The sequence below is a fragment of the Stigmatopora nigra genome, chromosome 18 (genome assembly GCF_051989575.1).
Source record: "Stigmatopora nigra isolate UIUO_SnigA chromosome 18, RoL_Snig_1.1, whole genome shotgun sequence".
Taxonomy (NCBI): domain Eukaryota; kingdom Metazoa; phylum Chordata; class Actinopteri; order Syngnathiformes; family Syngnathidae; genus Stigmatopora; species Stigmatopora nigra.
The window spans coordinates 7,555,271-7,575,486 of record NC_135525.1 but is presented as its reverse complement, the minus strand read 5'-3'; the positions used below and the strand labels follow the sequence as shown (position 1 = coordinate 7,575,486).

Sequence of the window (20,216 nt, the reverse complement as noted above, 5' to 3'; positions counted from 1 at the left end):
ATTTGATCATTTTTAACTCATACACTGCCATCCATTGCGATGGACGTTCAATCAATTTGAACTGGGACAAGTTGGTAGCGATGATTTGATGGTGGGAAGGTCTTGAGACCAAAATCAATCTGATTTACTTAAAATTTGCCATAATTAAACTCCCGCAAAAATAGGACAAGTGGTTCTAGGGAGGGAGTGGGCAACACTTTGCTAGTGAGTGTACTGAGATACTTATACATTGTTCTTTTCTATCTTCATTGTGTATTCTTTAGCTGGTGCTAGTGCAACTTCTACTCTGGTACGACTTATAGTCCGGGAAATACGCTATATAGACTTTCGCTTGTCGAACCCAGTCCCATTTGGTCCTAAAGGTATATATATTTTTAAATAAAAATTACAAAAAATGTGAATAAAACCATGTAGAATTTGATGAATATCGATATAAACTGACCACATTTCATGGTGTCCAATGAGTAAGTAAAGTAACCAATCAGGAACATGTAAGAATACAAAATTTAATCATTTATGATGCAATTCATCAAGGGTAGTTTCACACTCCTCTTCTTGATTAATTGTAGTTAGATATCCTAGTTTCTGTCATTAACCCTCTTGACAACAAACCCTGGAGATATGAGCAAAATTGATCTGTTCACAGATTAGTCCCACTGCAATGCATTGCGATTCCCCACAGACACTTTTGTATAATTGCAAAATTGAATGTAGTAAGAAGCGCCGTCATGGGAATAAAGATGTCATTAAAAGATTGCATTACAAAATATAATTATAGATTATTCAATTATATATTGCCTTATGGGAACTTGCCCTTTTATATCATCATAATTTTCTGATAGCTCTATTCAAATTGGGGAGACAAAGACACATTGATATAGTAGTTTTTTCCATACGTAATACATTTCCTGGGTTTGGATCAGGGCAGGGTAGTCACATGCTAAAATATGTGATTGGGACATTCCTATTATGGACTAATACGCTCCTTGTTTTTGTTTTTAAACTTTTTTTCTATGCTTGCATGAATGATTTCTGCATGATGTTGTTTGTCACCAGTCCATTTTACTCAAAGATCAGCCCATAATCAGCTAAATCTGAGAAACTGTGGTGTATTCATCCCATACGAGTGGGGGTTGGGGTACCCCTGTCCCCTTATCCCCCCTTCATCCGCACTTTTGCACTTAGAAATCGCTTTAGTATATTGTTTATGTGTTAACACATGCAGTGTCAAATAACATCTAAACAACACGCGATCGCAGTGAGAAGCTGAAGTTAGCATCTTAGTGGCGAGACTTTAGAAATGGCAGCAGAAGGGAGCTTGTATCAGCCTCGTCGGAGTCCCTAAGAACTAAGACCCCCGCTCCACCCCCCAAAAAAACTTGGATCAACAAGGGAACTTACCATCGCAGCTTACTGTGCGGCGAAATCCCATACCTGTCAACTGGTACGTTCTCGCCGTAATTGGTACAACTGAAAGCCCATTTTTATATTGGTACGCTGTACACATGAAAATGGTACGCTAAACGGTGATTTTGAGAAAAAAAAATAAATTAAGGCACTTTCTAGCCATTTTTCACCATCCGCCATTGTTTCTTCCCGGAAACGCATGTCTGCCAAGTGATATATGTACCGGCGCCTCTGATTGGCTAAAAAAAAAAGATCATGATAAACATTTCGTTTTGTAACACTTTCACCATGTGATTTCCGTTTCCTGTTCCCTTGTTTATGTTTACTTTCATTTTCACTTGTTGTTCGTGATTTTTTACAAAAAAGTAAAGTGGTAAGATTTTCCATGTATTTATACATATATGTAAGGGCGAAAACAAAATTTGGTAAGATCACAAATGGTTCGAGGTTGACAGGTATGAAATCCGTCCAAAAATAAGCAGATGGGCGTCTTGGATGGGTTGAGAAAAGGATGCCGTTGGTTGCCTTTCCCCCTTTTAAGTTAAAAGAGTCTTTGATTTTCTGTGGGTGTCGTGGGGGTCTTTTTTTCTCTCTCGGGGACGAGGACGTAGCGAGGAGCAACGCAACAGTTTCCACCGGAGAGCGTAGTCTAACTGCGCATGCGTAAGAAACCAACCCATAGTGCGTCTTTTTCCATTTAAATGGAATTAATGAAACTATTTTGGGATAAAAAGACGATTTGTACATTGAAGGTTTCTGGAAACGGCCTAAGGTTACTTTTTGGTGAAATTTGAAGTGCCTCGTGTGTATTTTTGCCACGTTGTACACAGCGTCGCTCCTTTTGTTTATGTTTTTAGGCATAAAAAGTTGACTAAACTTTTTGTGACGTCTATAATAGTGTTTCCTTTATATTTATCTAATATTGTATCCCTTTGTATATTTCTTGGGCTGTGATGCGCATTAGTATTGGATTTTGGGGGGCGTGTTTTTAGGTTTTGTACGGTATGTTAGCTGAAAAATAACAAACAAACTTTGTTAATTTCCAAAATAAGTGGGGAAAAACATGCCCATTCACTTGTTCTGTTGCCTGTTGTATTATTTGCGTGTGTGCGTGTGTACGTGTGTGTGTGTTGGGGGGCATTTTTTTGTGTGTTAAGGGGGGTCTGCCAGTAAATAACTCACCCAGGCGCCCTTATTAGCAGTTGAATGGCTGATGAGCTGTCAGGTAACACGACTTGGAGACGCATGTCAACTTCCTTTAATGTTCTCAGCTACTTGTGGAACATGAAAGAATTGGGAGGAGGAGGTCCAGGGGTTCCGTGCCGGGGGGCGTCAAAGACTATATAAGAGTCCCTTGGGGGAGATGGTGGCTAAAATTGTTGTTATTGCTCTCGAGGACCGACATGCGCTCATTGCGAGCCTCCCTGCTGTTGCCGCTGGCTCTCATCCTCCACCATCACCAGCGGGGAGTTCACCTGCAGCACGCCCGCGACGGAGCTCGTCTGTTCGGCCTGCGTGAGCGCGTAGTAGCCGCTGCCGTCGGTGGAGGAGGTGGAGGAGGAATCGGACACCACCTGCCCACCTATATGGTCCACCTTTACCGCAACTTCAAGCCCAACGCTTCAATCCCCGCAGAGCAAAAGTTGGAGAGGCGAGCGGATACTGTGAGAAGTTTAATGGCGAAAGGTATACTTAAGAAATTACTAACATTTTTTTATTATTATTATGATGATGACATTCCTGTGAAGGGAGGGGGTTTGGGGGGATGCCAGACGACCCGAGGGGGCTGCAATCCACATCCCGCTCGGGGTGAGGATCAGCCAGTCTAATTCTCAAAGCAAACCTCTCTCTCTTCTTTCTCTCTATCTTATTTTAGCTTAATTTGGACCTTTGTTGATTGAACCATCTCGCCAGACGCGCCCCCTCCTGCTCAAATCTCTATTCCACAAGTTGCCTTAGTTCTTTTTTTCTCTCTCCACTTTTCACACTTGTCCTGATTAGATTAGAGCTATAGGGGGATTTGTTACCGCTTGGCTCCCATTTCACTGTTAGGTGTTAAGAGTTTGTACCTATTTGTGTGGTGGAGGATATGCACAAGCCAGCCTATGCACAAGGAGGTGGAAAATACAAAGGCTGCTTTAGTAGTTTCGGGTCTTCTTGGCTTGAGTGGATTAAATTCATCACGTCATGCACAATGCTGCAGTCTTGAGGATGCTCTTTCATCCTTTCGATTAATTGGAAGCACACCTGAAACCTAATGCCCCCCCAAACTGTCTTTTGCACTCCCACCTCAGTCCAAATTTGCATCCTTAGTAGCCCTGACCTCTCACTTTACTCTTTTTAATGATGCTATAAACTGTTACAGTGATGAATGGAAATTGGAGTGTTTTCCTACTTTCGGGGGATTACTACTACATTTTTTGGCTGATGAAAGGCACTTTTCTCATAGCTTAGGTAGCACTGGGATTTTGAAAAAATAAAAAATCTCATTTATGTTTGGTTTAATTGTTATTCTGAGACATTGGCACTGATAGACATCCAGTTCCAAAATATCCCAATTGCTGTCAATGTGTTCAGTCAGTCATTATAAAATGTGACTTAGTATTGACTTGATTTGTGTGTGGTCCTCCACCAGATTTGGTGCGCAAACATGGGCGCTGGGCAGCAACATTTGACCTTCACGGTCTTCTGTCCGACAAGCAGATTCAGGCAGCGGAATTGAGAATCCGGCTACCCCCCAGCGCCCTCGACGTGTCCGTGGCCGTCTACCACCAGCACGGGCCGGAATGTCACCCGGTGTCAGACGTCTGCCGCCAAGGGCCGCAGCCGGTCGGCATCCTGGGCCCGTCCTCGCTAGTCACGTCCTCCCACAGCTGGAGGGTCTTCAACATGACGGGTCCACTACTTGCCTGGCTACGGGAGAAGTCCATCGCTAGGGTCCGACGCAAACGGGTCGCCAGGAGGAGAAGCGGCGAGGCCTCGCTAGGGTTGGGCTCGATAAGTGAAAGAGCCTTGCTGGTTATCTTCTCACACACGGGTTCAGGTCGGAACCGCAAAGCTAAGGCCAGCTTGCTCCACACGGCCGAACGCTCCAAGTTCTTGAGCGCGGGGGAGACCGGGAGAGCTGCACGCCGCTCCTCCAAGAGGCGCAGGAGCAAACGGGGTCAGAGGGAACAGGGCGGGGATCCCCGGGCGCCCGGAAGGGGAGATGACCAGTCCCTGTGCCGCAGAGTGGACCTTCACGTGGATTTTAACCTGATCGGATGGGGGTCCTGGATCATCTTCCCCAAAAGATACAACGCTTACCGGTGTGAAGGATCCTGCCCGGGTCCCTTGGGTGCCCAATTCAACCCAACCAATCATGCTTACATGCAGGTCAGCGCTCTTTACGCTCCAATGATCCACTGACGAGCTTACCTTTCCTCCATTTTTTTCTGTCTCTGTTCTTGACTTCATCCTATCATCCTTCTCTTTTATCTCTTTATTACCCCTAGCTATCTATCCTTTTTATCTTCATTTCAAACTGTCATTGTCTCTTTCCTTTATTTATTTCTATCTTGCATGCTTTCTTCCATCATTCTTGACTGTTATTTTTTCCTTATTATCTTTATTTCATTTATTTCTTGCTTGCTTGGGTTCTTCCATCATTTCTCACTGTTATTTTTCCTTCCCATGTGTTTTCTTCCATTTCTGCCAACCTACTTTTACCTTTCTTCCATATGTATATACACAAATAAATACTTTTGCTCTCTCTCACCTCATTGTTTGCCTTCGTAGAGTTTACTCAAGCATTACCGAGCTGACCGAGTGGCCTCGCCGTGCTGCGCTCCAACCAAAATGAGCCCGCTGAGCATGCTTTACTACGAGAATGGAGAGATGCTCCTGCGACATCACGAGGACATGATGGTAGACGAGTGTGGATGCCAGTGAGATCAGCAGCGGAAGCATACTTAAAAAAAACAAAACAAAAAACACTCAGGGAGCTCTTTTGTTGCAATGCACTGTTTCATGATCTGTAAATTAATGTATATTTATTGTGAATATTATAAACGATCATATTTATGTATATTTTTGCAAAGATGTTGTGTTTTGTCCCATCGTTTACATCGATGTTTTCTTCTAGCATAATTATTTTTATTATTTGGCTAAAATCTTCACAATGAAGCCATTTATGCTGTATTCCCAATCAATTTGTTTTAATCAAATGGCATACAAAGTTTGTTTGCAATGACAATTGTTTAAGTATTTGGCACCTGGATGTTTTTGTGTTGTCATGGTGAAAAGAACTGTGTCACAACAAATGTATAGAAAGAGCAAGGCTTCTCTAGTTGATGTTCTAGCAATGCACAATGAATCATGTTGCAAAAAGTGCAACCTTTGTATGCATTGTAGGTGAGGAAAATCTAGCAAATGCTGCCCGGTTAAGACAATGCATAACTAAAGTTCAAAAAGCCCATTGGATGCATTTCACGGACTAACCAGAAATATACTAGGAGGTTAAAACCAATGCAAGTTGGGTACACCAGCACAGACAGCTTGGACGAATTTAACTTCTTCAGGTAGGAAATAATAAGAAATGCAATTTTGACGCTCATGAAATGAACCTCGTTTTTTAACATTTATTTTTTGTTTTATCACATTTTTAGTATGTTTTTTGTTTTTACGCTGTGATCCGGGAACATTTGACATATAGCTGACAATTTATATTGATCGCAACTGGATGCATTTCACATGCGCAATTTTGACGCTCACGATAAATTGTATAGCACATGCAGTCGTTTTTATTTCTGCTTTTAATGATCTAAAGTTTCTAAACTAAAACAGAACTGATCCTGGCAGCGGTAAGATTTACTAATTTTATAGCCTCCTTTTTTCAGATCTGGTGATCGTATGGTTTGGGATCTTGTCTGGGCTAAAAATACCTCATGCCAAATTCGTCAAGTCAACCAACACTAGACACCGACTAAGGAACAAGATAGCCAAGGTAAGGACTGGTTTGTCTCCATTTAATAAGAAATTCTTGTGCAATACTGATTATAAACATCCCCAATGTAGCTCAACATAGATCGATATTATTTTTCTACTCTCAGACATCTTGCATATGTTTACATATACCACACTATATATAAGATTAGGGAAAATAGTGTATATGTGATTACGATCGTGCCATCATTAACTCAACCTGCATTTTATAGACCATTTTGTCCTATTTTATTTACAACAAACAATTGTACGTGTATCACATTTATACACGTTTATACTTGTTGACATAAAATCACATCCATTTTTTCAATCCCACGACGTTGTCGCCCTCTAGTGGCCATTAGGAAGTATAGTTCTGGTATAGTTGAGTTCAATTCATTGTCTTGTTTTATAAATCAAAAACTAAAAATCTAACTGCGTGCCTTCATTTTTGGGTTATTTTGAAAAATACACGACAAACATGTCATATTATGAAAATACAAAGCGATTTTTTTTCAAATTAAAAAAATAATCATTAAAATTAATCATTAAAAAATGAAGAAGAAACACTAGTTTCCTGCTCTCTGTGGGTTCCCATCCATCTTTTCTGGTGATCCTCACAGGGGTTATCACAATTGGTTGTCACTACAGTCATACCTACGGGCATTTTAAAGAGGTTAATAGCCTACAACACATGCTTCTTGATATGCGGGAGGAAGATTATCTTCAATTTAATGAAAAAACTGACCTTCCACAGGCACAAAATGGCACAGGCTGTGGCTAATGTGGCCAGGAGGGTCAACGCAACCGTGGAAGAAGGACTAGATCATCTTGGTAAGATCAGAGGGGAATCATTATTTTCAGAAGCTCCAAGAGAAGTTTGGCATCAAGATATCTGCTGACTAATTTCATTGATTTGTTGCCAATGAGGCAAAAACTCACTCAGTGCACGATTGGAAAAAATTAATTCACTCCATTGGGAAATTGAGTTTTTTTGGTTGTAAACAGCCAATATAATTTAGTGCTATTTGTACTTTAACCAGTTAATGGCAGTAGAAGATGGTGATTGTTTTCCTCCAATAATTAATGTTTCAACTCATTTTCTTCATGTTTAGATCTGTCCAACTGCCAGCTAATTTCTTTCCCGGATGGCATTTTCAAAGTGCTCAACAGCGTCTCGGAAAACATCCGCGTCATCACCCTGGCAGACAACGAGATGAAGACCATTTCCAGCAAGTTCTTTTCCAACTTCACGCAGCTAAGAGGTGCCTAATCCACATTCATATGTACCCCAAAAGAAGCTCTTGAATTGGGTTTAGGAAGTTGGAAATGACTTTTTTTGCAGAACTGGACCTCCACGGAAACCTTCTCAGCAAACTTCCCGACTCTTTGGAGGAAATGAAGCACTTGACCAGCATAAACCTGGCCAATAATAATTTCTCCACTTTCCCTGAGAAGCTGATGCAGATAACCACACTGGAGCGGATCAATTTGGAGGGGAATCACATCACTGGTAACTAAAGGATGTTTTACTCATTGGTTGTCGTGGACATGGAGACATGTCCGTGAACGTCCTTCTCAGTCTAATTCGGTTGTGTTGTCGTTTGAATCCGCAGAAATCCCAGTGGACAGCTTGTCCGCCATGCCCGCTCTCAAGTGGCTCAACGTCATGTCAAATCCTTTAGACGCAAACACGCAATCAGCTCTGACCTCACCGCACAAATTTGAAATTTTATCACAAAGGGAGTCGTGAAATAGCCACGTAGACTTTACATGACATGTGCCTTAAAAATACAAAAGATTTTAGATTATTTTGTCTGCTTGAAAATGAGGATTTCTTGTACTTTTGCCTTTGATTTTAAAAGAAACAACTTTGCTATAGTTGCTAATAATTTGCTATATTTTTTTAAATCAATAACTTATTACATTGGTTTTATAAAAGTATTTTTCCTCATTTGGTATTGCCATGTTATTTTATCAAGATTGGCTATATTTATTATGCATGTTATATCTAAGTATTTATCATGCAAGTTCCATATTTTTATTCCTTAATATCTTCAATTGACGATTTTTTTCAGCCATTAAAAAGTCAACAGGCACAGTTTGAAATGATTATGAGACACTTTAGTTTAATAAATTCAGCAATGGCTATTTATTTATTTTCATTGGTTCATGCCATAATAAAACACAGCATTTTCACCTCAACAAACACTTTTAAAATATATATATCAATAATGTTGAAAAACTCAATACAAATACAAACACCTTTTACCCAATAGTAGCTTCTTTAATAATTCCATTGATATTTCATACATGTGAATTAGCAGTTAGGCACAAACCAGATTGAAAATCACTCTAATATCATATTTTGTACTGTGTAACAAGAACTGTAACTGCAAAACAGAACAAAAGCCCCACATATACAATATTAAACGTCTGCAGTCAAACTCCGGTCAACTAATCCACCCTTTTAATTGGTTTATAGCTCACGCCTATTAAGCAAGCGCCATCTGTTTTCTCTGCCGGGCTCTTAAATAACATCTAAATATTGACAAAAATCTGCCCTTAAAGTTGCCATCCCGGCCAAACAATTGCATCTGGAAGTCAAGTACTACTTACTGCACTTCCTGGGGCTATTTTAGTGCATTTTCTTCGTTTTTTAATCACGTGTTGGCCTGTTGTCAAGCGACGTCGGCTTAATCCGACCACTCAAGTCTGGAGTATCGACTTCAAAAGTGAACGAAGAACCGAGCAGCAGAGGTCATCACCATGAGCTTCAGCATTGAAGAGAGAGGCAGACGCAATACCAACGACTACAGGATCTATTTTAGTAAGTATTGCAATCGACGTGCATGTTTTTATAAATGAGTTACTTAATTTAAGCATTTTTTCACACAGAAAACGCAGATGGAGGCTACATATCCCCCTTCCATGACATACCCGCCTATGCCGATGAAGCCCAGGTGAACTGAACACATTTTATGTGGTTATTTAGGAAAATATTAACATGTACTATAAACTAATCTGGTTTAATATTTATCTCACAGAACATTTTTCATGCTGTTGTGGAGGTTCCAAGATGGACCAACGCCAAAATGGAGGTGCCGTATGTTAGAGATCATCTGATAATGTCTTAAGGTTGTACACTCATCTTTTTTTTTTTTTTATACAATAGATAGCCACCAAAGATGCTCTCAATCCACTTAAGCAGGACGTCAAAAACGGCAAACTTCGCTATGTGGCTAACGTGTTCCCACATAAAGGTTACATCTGGAACTATGGTGCCATCCCACAGGTAGATTTGTCAGTTTTGGAAGAAAAAAATGGACACAAAAATAATGATTATTTTTTAATGTATACAAATCACATGAAAGCAAGGAGGCACATTTTTTTTATTATGTTTTGTCTTTAAATAGACATGGGAAGACCCTCATCACAAGGACCCTGACACGGATTGCTGTGGCGACAACGACCCCATTGACATTTGTGACATCGGTGATAAGGTATATTTTTATGATATACTATCCTGTAATGTAATACATAACAAATACAAACATGTTTAATGTTTTTAAAGGGAAGCTTAGAATACGATGTCGTTTTTTGAGAAACAAAGCCTTACTATACTATGTCATTTTTAAAGGAAAAAGCCTTACTATACTATGTCATTTTTTAAGAAAAAAGCCTTACTATACTATGTCGTTTTTTTAAGAAAAAAGCCTTACTATACTATGTCATTTTTGTAGGAAAAAAGCCTTACTATACTATGTCATTTTTTTAGGAAAAAAGCCTTACTATACTATGTCATTTTTTAAGAAAAAAGCCTTACTATACTATGTCATTTTTCAAGAAAAAAGCCTTACTATACTATGTCATTTTTCAAGAAAAAAACCTTACTATACTGTCATTTTTTAAGAAAAAAGCCTTACTATACTATGTCATATTTTAAGAAAAAAGCCTTACTATACTGTCATTTTTTAAGAAAAAAGCCTTACTATATTATGTCATATTTTAGATTTTTTAAAATATTTTTTACATGTATGTTAAGATAGATAGATAAATCAATTGTGCTTGCTCAGAGTTAGCGAGGATAGGGTCCAGGACCCCCTGCAACCCTTGTGAGGGAAAAGCGGTTTTAAAAAATGCATGAATAAGCACATACATTTGTACAATACAGGTATGCTTTCCGGGGGAAGTGATCAAAGTGAAGATTCTAGGCACGTTGGCCCTTATCGATGAGGGTGAAACCGACTGGAAAGTGATTGGGATCAACACAGACGACCCCCAAGTTGACAACTTTAACGGTAATACAAATGAATGACTACATTATGTAAGGCAGATGTCCACATTTATTTTCTGCGCTTTCTCCGCAGACATTGAGGATGTCAGACGACTTAAACCAGGCTACCTGGAAGCCACTTTCGATTGGTTCAAGCGGTACAAAGTCCCCGACGGCAAAGCGGAAAATCAGTTCGCGTTCGATGGATGCTTCAAGGACAGGGTAGAATATTGAGTTGGATCTGTCGAGCTGCGCTGGAGACTCAGAGACAGAGTCGTAACTCCATGACGATTCTTTCTTCTGGGTTTCCAGGACTTTGCCATTGAGACTGTAAAAAGCACTCACGAGTTCTGGAAAGCGCTCATCTCTCAGAAGACGGATGCCGGCGAGTTAAGCTGGTAAAATCTGCTCCAATTCATTAAAATTCATTAAAGTTCACTCACTCATTCATAGCAAATTACTTTTATTGGATCAGCATGAACACAAGTGTATCTGAGAGTCCATCTTGCTGTTCTTCTGAAGATGCCGTTGCCGTGGTTGACTCGGTAAGTCTGTAAATGAGAATTTTTTATCAGTAAAGAATTGCCAAAACTGTCGAAATTTTATTCCAAATAGCTTTTCAGACTAAATATTTTCTGTTTCTATTAACCACTTGCAGGCTTGTGCTTATGGAGATGCTGAGCCTGTTCCTACTTCAGGTGTGTATCAAGCACAAAAACACAGTATTTGGAAAAAAAAGTATATGAATGTATTTTTTATTTTTCAGTGGACAAATGGTTCTACTATGATAACTGAGGAAACTTGATGAGAAATCATATTCATCTTCCCTACATTTGCACCTTTTCAACCCAAGTATTTTTTTTTATTCTTCTCATGTAATATTCACTTAAATATATTAATAATTACCTATTGTTTGGTGGGAAAATGAAGTCCAATCACCAGTAGTACAAATACTAACTGTACATTTGTAGAATATTTATCATTACTTCAGTATTAATTTTGGACTTATATTTTGAACTCACTTTATCAAACTCTTGTGTGAATGAAACTTTAAAAAAAAAAAACACTGTTTGCCTGTTGTTCTGTTTTTCGTTCCAGATCATTAAAACGAATCTTAGAAAACGATATAGTAATCCTGGTTTGCTCTGCTTTGTAATTTGACCTAATTTTTCCCACTTGAAGGTACAATAAAGGACTAAGTATGATCTGGGAGTGAAAAGGGACAAAAAAAATCAAGTACTACTGACTAACCATGTAGAGTGGTGGTCCAGTGGATAAGTCATCAGTCTGCCAACTCTTTGGTCCTGGGTTCAAATCCAAATGCATGCAAAGATTTTCCCAATATTATTCAGGTAAATGAATGAGATAAAACTATAAGTACTACTACCTTCTCTTACAGGGTGGTGGCCCAGTGGGTAAGTCATCAGTCTCTCACCCCTGTGGTCCTTGGTTCAAATCCAAGTGCCTGCAAAGATTTTGCCAATATTATTCAGGTAAAAGAATAAGTTCTACAATAAATTACTAAGTGTGATCTGGGTATGAAAAGAGACAAAGCAACAAATACTACAGTTTAATATTGTCCTGGGTTCAATTCTCAGTGCCGGCAAAGATTTTCCAAATATTCAGTTAAAAAGAATAAGTGTTTAAGTGTATAATTATTCAATGGTGGATGAAGCATTTTGTCCAAAAAAGTGTTTCACCCAATTTCCTTGGATAAAACGTTTTAACACCTATGCCGAAGGCAGTTCGGAATATAACCTTTTACATACACACACTGACTAATGCACGTTATTATGAAAACAATTTCTATTTTGTGTTTGTCTATGTTTAATGGGCGTGGCCGAGGTTAGAGTTCAAATAGTCGATGTCATACAGCAAAATGGCGATTGAGACTGCACGGGCGTGCACTGCAGAGCTGCTCAGAGCTGACAATATGACGAAGAATGGCTGACAAACTTCTCACAAGACGTTGCTGCACATGTTGTATGTCGTCGTTTGGGGATTTCGAAGCCCAGGTTCTCATCTTATGAGTGATCGTTGACGGTAGCATGCTCCGTTAGCGTGATGCAGCCATGACAGCAAAATGTTTGCAAACAAATTGGCTGCATTGCGTTACCAATCGCTCTTTGTTTTGAAACTAATCATTCCTTTGTGTGTTTCAGTCCCTCAACGAGCACCACCGACTACTGGGAAACATCAAGAATGTCGCCGAAACGACCAGAAAGGATCAACTGGTCGACGCCATAACAAAGGGGGTATTTTTTGAATAGTTCCGATTTTCTCCGTTTAATATTTAAACTTCAGCTTTCAGTATTCAAGGATTTGCGCAATTGGCTCGTTTTTCATTATGATGCATTCAAATTTTGAATGAAATCACTAAATGACTTTGCGTTTTTTAATTGCAAAAATCTGTGGATAAATCACCCACACAAATGCATTAGTGGATTCGAAAGGAATTAACAGCAATCCCTCGATTATCGCGGTTATTGGAAAAACTAAAGTAGGGTCAACCCAATTGAATTTAATTAAAAAAAATACTATAGTGGCAAGTGGGGTAGCTTCCGCTTGAGTTTCAGTGTGGCTTTTCACATTTTTCTGATTTTAAAAAAGTAATATGCCATGTAGTGGCACTAGGCACTTAAATAAATATAATTTTAGCCCCTTAACTTTCTTTAAGACCTCAGGGTTAAACAGTAATCCCTCGATCATCGTAGAAAAGACATGGCTGCTATAAAGGAAAAATTTAAATTAGGGTCATCCCTATTGAATTTAATTTAAAAAACATACTATAGTGGCAAGTGAAGAGTAGCTTTTCACATTTTTCTGAATTTAAAAAAGTAGTCTGCCATGCAGTGGCACTGAGCACTTAAATAAATTATATAATTTTAGCCCCTTAACTTTCTCAAAGACCTCTAGGCTAAACGGTAATCCCTTAATTATCATGGTTAATGTAGACCAGACATGTTGCGATAAAGGAAAAATTTAGAGTAGGTTTATGCATATTGAATTTAATTTTTAAAATAAATACTATAGTGGCAAATAGAGAAGTAGCTTTTCACATTTTTCTGAATTTAAATAAATAATCTGCCATGTAGTGGAACCGCTAATATTTGATGGATTAAAACAATCATGTACTTTTACCCCATTAACTTTCTTAAAGACCTCAGGGCTTTTAGTTTTAAATGTGGTTTTGACAAAATATAAGTGAGGCATTTATTCAACCATAGTGCAGGGGTCATTTTTGACTAGCGTATGGTTAAATAACTTTTTTTCTGTGTAAGAGAAAAACTCAAGGCAAAAGTATGTAGCTCCAAATGTTTTATTTTTTTTCAAAATAAAAGATTTCCCCATTTCTGGTAAAACCTTCCTTGCGAATGTATAGATACATTCTTGTGTAACATCCAGCACTGATCTATGCATTTTTTCAAGATAAAAGTTGAGACTTTGCAAATTTTTTTTACTTAACTTTGTATATTGACCCTTTCTTTTGTTTCCAGAATTCCACCCAAGTCGAGATGGACTACACCACTCCCTGATTCTGGTAAAATCTCACTTGCAAATGGTTAAGTTAAAAAACATTCGCAAGGTCTTGCCTTTTATTTTGAAGAAAAATGTAGATTAATTCTGGTGTAACATCCAGCACTGATCTATGCATTTTTTTCAAGATAAAAGGTAAGACCTTGTGAATATATCTTTTACTCAACCATTTGCAAGTGAGTTTTAACCTGAATTGGGAGAATTCCACCCAAGTCAGGTAAAACCTCACATGCAAATATATTTGCAAGGTCTTGCCTTTTATTTTGAAAAAAAAAATGCATAGATTGGTGTTGGTGTAATAGCCAGCACTGTCAATGCATTTTTTTTCAAGATAAAAGGTAAGACCTTGTGAATATATCTTTTACTCAACCATTTGCAAATGAGTTTTAACCTGAATTGGGAGAATTCCACCCAAGTCAGGTAAAACCTCACATGCAAATATATTTGCAAGGTCTTGCCTTTTATTTTGAAAAAAAATGCATAGATTGGTGTTGGTGTAATAGCCAGCACTGATCTATGCATTTTTCAAAATAAAAGTTGTCCTAAACTTGATATATTGACCCTCTCTTGTTTTACAGAATTCCACCATTGAACAGATAGCCTCAGGTGCCTTAATTTTTTTTCTCTGCTGGATGGTCAATGTGAACCAGTCTGACATTTTTCAAAATAAAAGGTGAGCCCTACTCATTATTTTTTTCAACTAACTGTACTAACCACCCCTTTTTCAGTTTTCGAATCTTCTCCACCAGGGGGTGGAGAAGATTCGATTTTTTACGATGCTGGACCATCGACGGGAACCAATCTACAAACTTTTTCAAAATAAAAGCTGGAGCTTTTATTTCCTGTTTTTCCTGCTGGTGACAAGAGGAACTGCTTCAGTTTTTCAAAATAAAAGGTGAGCCCTTCTCATTATTTTTTCAACTAACTGTACTAACCCCCCCTTTTCAGTTTTCGAATCTTCTCCACCAGGGGGTGGAGAAGATTCGATTTTTTACGATGCTGGACCATCGACGGGAACCAATCTACAAACTTTTTCAAAATAAAAGCTGGAGCTTTTATTTCCTGTTTTTCCTGCTGGTGACTGGAGGAATTACTTCATTTTACTAAAGTTTTTCAAAATAAAAGCTTTTAAATGTATGCATGTGTTTTGTCTTTAACAAAAGATGCAAGTCACAATCAAAGTTAAAATATTTTATTTACAAGTAACATTTTAAATTTGGAAAAAACACTTAGAAAAATTAAATAAAAAAAGTAAACACTTAGAAAAAAATGAACAAAAAAAAGGGCAATAAACACTTAGAATATTTTTTTTAAAAAGCTGGGGGAATAAACACTTAGGCAAAAAAAAATGAACAAAAAGGGCAATAAACACTTAGAATAATTTTTTAAAAAAGCTGGGGGAATAAACACTTAGGCAAAAAAAAATGAACAAAAAGGGCAATAAACACTTAGAATTTTTTTTTAAAAGCTGGGGGAATAAACACTTAGAATATATTTTTTTAAAAGCTGGGGGAATAAACACTTAGGCAAAAAAATTGAAAAAAAAAGATGGTGGAATCTGTAGGAAAGAAAGCTGGGAGAATAAATTGAATATCCAAAAATGTGTATATATATTTAGCATATATTTTTTTTTAAAAGTTGGGTGCATAAATATCTTTTTAAAAAGTTGGAGCAATAAACGTTTAGAATTTTTTTTAAAAAAGCTGGAGAAATATATTTAGGATTTTATTTTTTTTAATAGCTGAAGAAATAAAATATTTTTAAAGAAAGTTTGAGCAGTTAACATTTAGAATTTTTTTTTTTAAAAAGCTGGAGAAATAATATATTTAGGATTTAATTTTTTTTTAAAACCAAGGGGAGTAAACACTAGTCTTGTACTTGGGAAATTGACTTAAGAAAAATCTACTTTAACAAATGAAGTTTCTAATCTTTAATAATATCCTTGTGGACTTTACCTATATAAGAGGTCACAACACCAACTTATGTTCAGTGAAACCTCACCATAAAGATCAGATATCACAACATGGAGTTCCACAAGATTATAATATTTAAAGCTTTTATTTAGTTTGGATGAAGACTTGGATACTTTGCAATAAACAAATACGTTAACCTTTGAGAAGCCTGCCAGTCATCTCTGAAGTGCAGATAAGTCACAAGTGACATGGACCTGAGGTGTACAAAGAAGAAAACAAAACTTAATATAGAGAATCAAGATTCACCAAAAAGGCTTAATGTTTTCTTTTGAATTAATTTTACCTTGATCTGGCCCAATCTCCTCTCCTTTAACCTCGAGGGCGTGTGTTCTGGGCACTCTGGAAGAGCTGCATCTGGATGCTAAAAAGAGAGAACTTGATTTAACCAAACTAGTTGGGAGTTGCAAAACTATTATTGCAAAATGGAGAAATCTTACAACAAACTTAATAATATACAATCAAGATAATGAAAATAAGTTAGTGACTGCTACGTGCTATTCTTTTCCCTTTTCAGACAAGGCGATTAAATATACACAGTATCAATATTTTTTATAGTGTGAAATCAGAACAATTACAAATTGGAAATGGCACTCGTGGTGGAATCTATCTTTACATCCAACATTTGTACCACTGGATGTAATTTAGGAGAGCATTTACCCATCAAACTAACTATACTCATGTTGATAAATCTGACAAAAAAACGTAGTAATATACGATCAAGCTAATAAATGAAAATACGTTAGTGCGCCGTGTTGTGCTTTTCTTTTCCCTTTATCAGACAAAGTGATTAAATATACACAGTAGCAATAACAGAAGAAAGTAGACGTAACTATTTTTGCATCAATAATGTTTAGAGTGAAATCAGAACAATTAAAAATTGAGGCGTTTAGTACAGATAAGGCGATTAAATATACACAGTAGCGATAACAGTTACAAGAAAGTCGACATAACTATTTTGCATCAATAATGTTAAGTGTGAAATCTGTTTACATACAACACAAGTCGTGCCACTGGATGTCATCTAACCATCAAACTAACTATACTTACATTGACATCTCGACTTTGTTTGATTAGATTAAAAGTATTTCTACACAAGTTGTGCCACTGGATGTCATCTAACCTTCAAACTAACTATACTTACATTGACATCTCGACTTTGTTTGATTAGATTAAAAGTATTTCTACACGACGGAATAATGGACAGAAAACGGACAATACGGTTAAAGCCAAATGAAAAGTGTCGTCGTGTCACTAATGCTAAAATAGCTAGTCAGATGCGGCACACATCTGGATAGGAAAAGGATCTCAAACTTCAATTGTCGACGGTGTGTTGAAGCTGGCATTAAAGTAACAGATTAACCGGCGTTTTGGGCTCAATCGATTACTAATAAGTCTCACGATGGCGTGATAAAACGCACTTATGACCGTAAAACGCAAGAGAACTTACCTCGTTCGGATGCATGTGTCTCGAACGCCGGAAGAGAAATGGCTTCCTGAAAGAATGAGGTACCGCGCATGTGCCAAATTTAAACAGCTGGTTGGCCTACGCACAATAGCTGTTTTTTGTTGTTGCAGCCAACAACTACTGCCCTCCTGTGGCGTGGCGTAATTTTTCAATTACCACGTTCATACAGTAAAGTGAGGATCTTGCTGCTCATCTATGGAATTCCCCTAGACATCAATAAAAATTCCAATCAAAAATACTTACATCTAAAACTCCCTGATAACCAAAGCTTTATCAGGATGATAAAATCCATTTTTCCTATGCAGGAAAGAAAAACAAGTTATCTGGTGGTGGTTTAGATATAATTTATTAAAAAAGAAACCCAACAATAACTCTTGTGTTCTTTTTTTTTTTTTTACATAATGATCAAGGATTTTTATTATCGTAGACTCTTTCATCAGTTTCAGGTTCATTACAGAAAATGTTTATAGTACAGCGTTGTTCAATGTCTCCTCATTGCTTTAATAATAATAATAACTTCCTTAGGAGTGCTGGTCACATATCTGTACAATATGATTCTATTTTTTTTCTCTTTAATCAGTACAATTTTGTGAAGTCATTTAAAAAGGCTGTCAGCAATTAAAGAAGCTGCTTCTTCTCTTGCTATTTTTTCCTCTTAAATATATAACCTTTTACTGAAAAGTATGACTAAGTGTTTAATATAAATTAAAAAGTACACATTACAAGAAGTACACAGAAACAACTAAGTGAGAACGTGTGCCGACCGGGAATCGAACTCAGGCCATCCAGACAAGAGACAGGTGAGTTAACCACTGCTCCACAACTTGGCTACACAACTTGGCTAGTTCAACCCTTTCGTAAAAAAACTCCCTTTGTAACGTCAGCTTTTCATCATTGCATCAATACAAAGAGTGTATTAGTGGGTTAAATTGAAAAATAATAATAAATAATAATATACTGGCTGCAGAACAGCCCGGCTTGAATTAGGAGATCACTAACCCGGTGACGCCGGTAATAAACTGTAAACGCTTCTTGATGAAAAGATACATTTCAATATGTTCGCTTTATTTAAATTCAAGGCTTAATTGACCGAAATATGCTGATATTTAATGGTTGTAGAGCTGTGTTGGCTCGGGCAAGTTACCGAGTTAGCCCCACCCCCTTGACAACTGTCAGTTATGTCGCGTTTAAGGAACCTCGGAAAACAAATGCTCACAGATTGGATTTTGGTCCAGAATTTGAACACTAATAAAGTGCAGTTATTAAATATTATACTTATTATCTACTCTTGTATAAATGTCATTTTTCGACTTAACTTTGAAAGCAAAATATAAACTTTTGTGTAAATAATACAAATAATAGCATGTTTTTGTTTCAGGAAAAGACAACTGAGATGTCTTTACTATTGGAGTGGGTATACAAAGGATTTAGTAGTATTTTGTATTTTCTTGGTAAGCATTTGTCAAATGAGGCTTATTTAATGCTATCAATCAATATATTGTCACATTTATACCTATCTTGATGAATATTACTTTCAGGTCTGTACAAAAAGAAGGGAAAGCTTGTCTTTCTCGGCCTAGACAATGCAGGTAAAACCACTCTATTGCACATGTTAAAAAACAACCGACTACGCCAGCACGTTCCCACGCTACATCCAAGTAAGGAAGCCATTTTGTGCCTAATTTCTTACCGTATTGTCATGCCATCTACCAAGAGTACGTCGCCGATCGACGTGTTGATGGTGTAAACTTATCTGTAATCAAATGAATGTTGGTTGCATTGCATTTTACAAGCGTCTGAAGAGCTGACCATCGGGGGCGTGACCTTTACCACCTTTGACCTCGGAGGACATGTTCAAGGTAAAGCAATGATTTAAAAATAAGCATTTGTTCACCACAGTTTTAAGTTATAAGAGATTTTTTACTGTATTGGCAAGCTCGGCGGGTGTGGAGAAACTACTTACCTGCTGTCAATGCCGTCATCTTCATGGTGGACTGCGCTGACCACGAAAGGCTGGCAGAGTCCAAGTCGGAGTTGGACGTAAAGCTTTGAACGTGAAAGTTAAGTCTAGCTAAAAGCAATCGCTGACATTGTCGTCTCTCGCCGTCCTCACTCTAGGCCATACTGGCGGACGACACCATCGCAAGCACACCCGTGCTGTTGCTTGGCAACAAAATCGACCACCCCGAGGCAATCAACGAAAGCAGCTTGAGGAGAGTTTTGGCGCTGGATGGTCAAGTGACAGGAAAGGTGAGCAATGGTTTGCAGGGATGATTTTTGAGGGTCTGTTTTACCTATTTTGTTTGGTCCTGGCAGAGAGGGACGTCGCTGAAGGAGCGCAATGTACGCCCGCTGGAGGTATTCATGTGCAGTGTGGTGAAGAAACAAGGCTACGGCGAAGGATTCCGGTGGCTGGCGCGATACATTGACTGACATCCATTTCAGAATTCCTCAAATAGTGGTCAGATCGCCACCCTGACGTTCACTGCCATCATCTACTTGAAGATATCTGTAAATATTTAGACAATTAAACTATTAAAAAGGGTTAATGATGCATCTGGCGTCACTTGCTAAACAAAAAAGGCCTCCGATGAAG

General features: G+C 37.9%; 4 protein-coding genes and 1 long non-coding RNA gene across 8 annotated transcripts in view; 3 read left to right on the top strand and 2 right to left on the bottom strand.

Moving 5' to 3' along the window:
- The window catches only part of pald1a (phosphatase domain containing paladin 1a), a 28,001-nt gene extending 25,876 nt beyond the window's left edge, over positions 1-2,125 (bottom strand). Inside the window, exons 1-2 of one of the 2 annotated variants that reach the window (XM_077738981.1) lie at positions 1,874-2,125; positions 1,402-1,429 (exon numbers count right to left, since the gene is read on the bottom strand). The gene's annotated coding sequence lies outside the window, so the exon portion shown is untranslated. Of the gene's footprint in view, positions 1-1,401; positions 1,430-1,873 lie in introns of those variants that run through there. The other variant, XM_077738982.1, reaches the window with a different exon arrangement.
- Positions 2,018-8,522, top strand: LOC144211611 (leucine-rich repeat-containing protein 20-like). Of its 3 annotated transcripts, XM_077738986.1 has the most exons (6): positions 5,760-5,966; positions 6,285-6,391; positions 7,127-7,203; positions 7,485-7,634; positions 7,715-7,882; positions 7,986-8,522. In XM_077738986.1, the coding sequence occupies exons 3-6, from the start codon at positions 7,134-7,136 to the stop codon at positions 8,120-8,122; spliced, it is 525 nt and encodes a 174-aa protein (XP_077595112.1). In that variant the 5' UTR covers positions 5,760-5,966; positions 6,285-6,391; positions 7,127-7,133; the 3' UTR covers positions 8,123-8,522. The 3 variants fall into 3 exon arrangements, with proteins under 3 accessions (XP_077595111.1, XP_077595112.1, XP_077595113.1); XM_077738985.1 differs by lacking the exons at positions 7,127-7,203; positions 7,485-7,634; positions 7,715-7,882; positions 7,986-8,522 and adding exons at positions 2,018-2,088; positions 2,804-3,093; positions 4,043-4,782 and having other exon boundaries at positions 5,185-5,966; positions 6,285-6,392; XM_077738987.1 differs by lacking the exon at positions 5,760-5,966 and having other exon boundaries at positions 6,156-6,391.
- Positions 8,523-8,839: 317 nt separating this feature from the next.
- Positions 8,840-15,319, top strand: ppa1a (inorganic pyrophosphatase 1a). Its single transcript, XM_077739397.1, has 16 exons — positions 8,840-9,199; positions 9,268-9,332; positions 9,417-9,470; positions 9,545-9,664; positions 9,786-9,872; positions 10,544-10,670; positions 10,740-10,867; positions 10,958-11,043; positions 11,121-11,190; positions 11,304-11,343; positions 11,412-12,628; positions 12,808-12,900; positions 14,143-14,186; positions 14,761-14,855; positions 14,932-15,077; positions 15,152-15,319. Exons 1-11 carry the CDS (start codon positions 9,139-9,141, stop codon positions 11,438-11,440), a joined length of 867 nt encoding a protein of 288 aa, XP_077595523.1. The 5' UTR covers positions 8,840-9,138; the 3' UTR covers positions 11,441-12,628; positions 12,808-12,900; positions 14,143-14,186; positions 14,761-14,855; positions 14,932-15,077; positions 15,152-15,319.
- Positions 15,320-16,221: 902 nt separating this feature from the next.
- On the bottom strand, positions 16,222-17,654 carry LOC144211331 (uncharacterized). The gene is made up of 3 exons (XR_013329582.1): positions 17,603-17,654; positions 16,439-16,516; positions 16,222-16,349 (listed from the first exon to the last, which is right to left on the bottom strand). It is a non-coding gene; the product is annotated as an uncharacterized LOC144211331 (long non-coding RNA).
- Positions 17,655-18,501: 847 nt separating this feature from the next.
- LOC144211330 (small COPII coat GTPase SAR1B-like) lies at positions 18,502-20,169 on the top strand. Its single transcript, XM_077738484.1, has 7 exons — positions 18,502-18,631; positions 18,999-19,071; positions 19,159-19,278; positions 19,414-19,479; positions 19,557-19,660; positions 19,739-19,870; positions 19,937-20,169. Exons 2-7 carry the CDS (start codon positions 19,014-19,016, stop codon positions 20,051-20,053), a joined length of 597 nt encoding a protein of 198 aa, XP_077594610.1. The 5' UTR covers positions 18,502-18,631; positions 18,999-19,013; the 3' UTR covers positions 20,054-20,169.
- The last annotated feature ends 47 nt before the right edge of the window (positions 20,170-20,216 follow it).

Coding starts and splice junctions, on each gene's coding strand:
- LOC144211611 (XM_077738985.1), top strand. CDS start 2,811: ATGCGCTCATTGCGAGCCTCCCTGCTGTTGCCGCTGGCTCTCATCCTC. Junction 3,094..4,042: donor GAGAAGTTTAATGGCGAAAG/GTATACTTAAGA, acceptor GTCCTCCACCAG/ATTTGGTGCGCAAACATGGG. Junction 4,783..5,184: donor CCAATCATGCTTACATGCAG/GTCAGCGCTCTT, acceptor TTGCCTTCGTAG/AGTTTACTCAAGCATTACCG.
- ppa1a (XM_077739397.1), top strand. CDS start 9,139: ATGAGCTTCAGCATTGAAGAGAGAGGCAGACGCAATACCAACGACTAC. Junction 9,665..9,785: donor ACTATGGTGCCATCCCACAG/GTAGATTTGTCA, acceptor GTCTTTAAATAG/ACATGGGAAGACCCTCATCA. Junction 11,191..11,303: donor CCGTTGCCGTGGTTGACTCG/GTAAGTCTGTAA, acceptor AACCACTTGCAG/GCTTGTGCTTATGGAGATGC.
- LOC144211330 (XM_077738484.1), top strand. CDS start 19,014: ATGTCTTTACTATTGGAGTGGGTATACAAAGGATTTAGTAGTATTTTG. Junction 19,072..19,158: donor TAGTATTTTGTATTTTCTTG/GTAAGCATTTGT, acceptor TATTACTTTCAG/GTCTGTACAAAAAGAAGGGA. Junction 19,661..19,738: donor AGTCCAAGTCGGAGTTGGAC/GTAAAGCTTTGA, acceptor TCCTCACTCTAG/GCCATACTGGCGGACGACAC.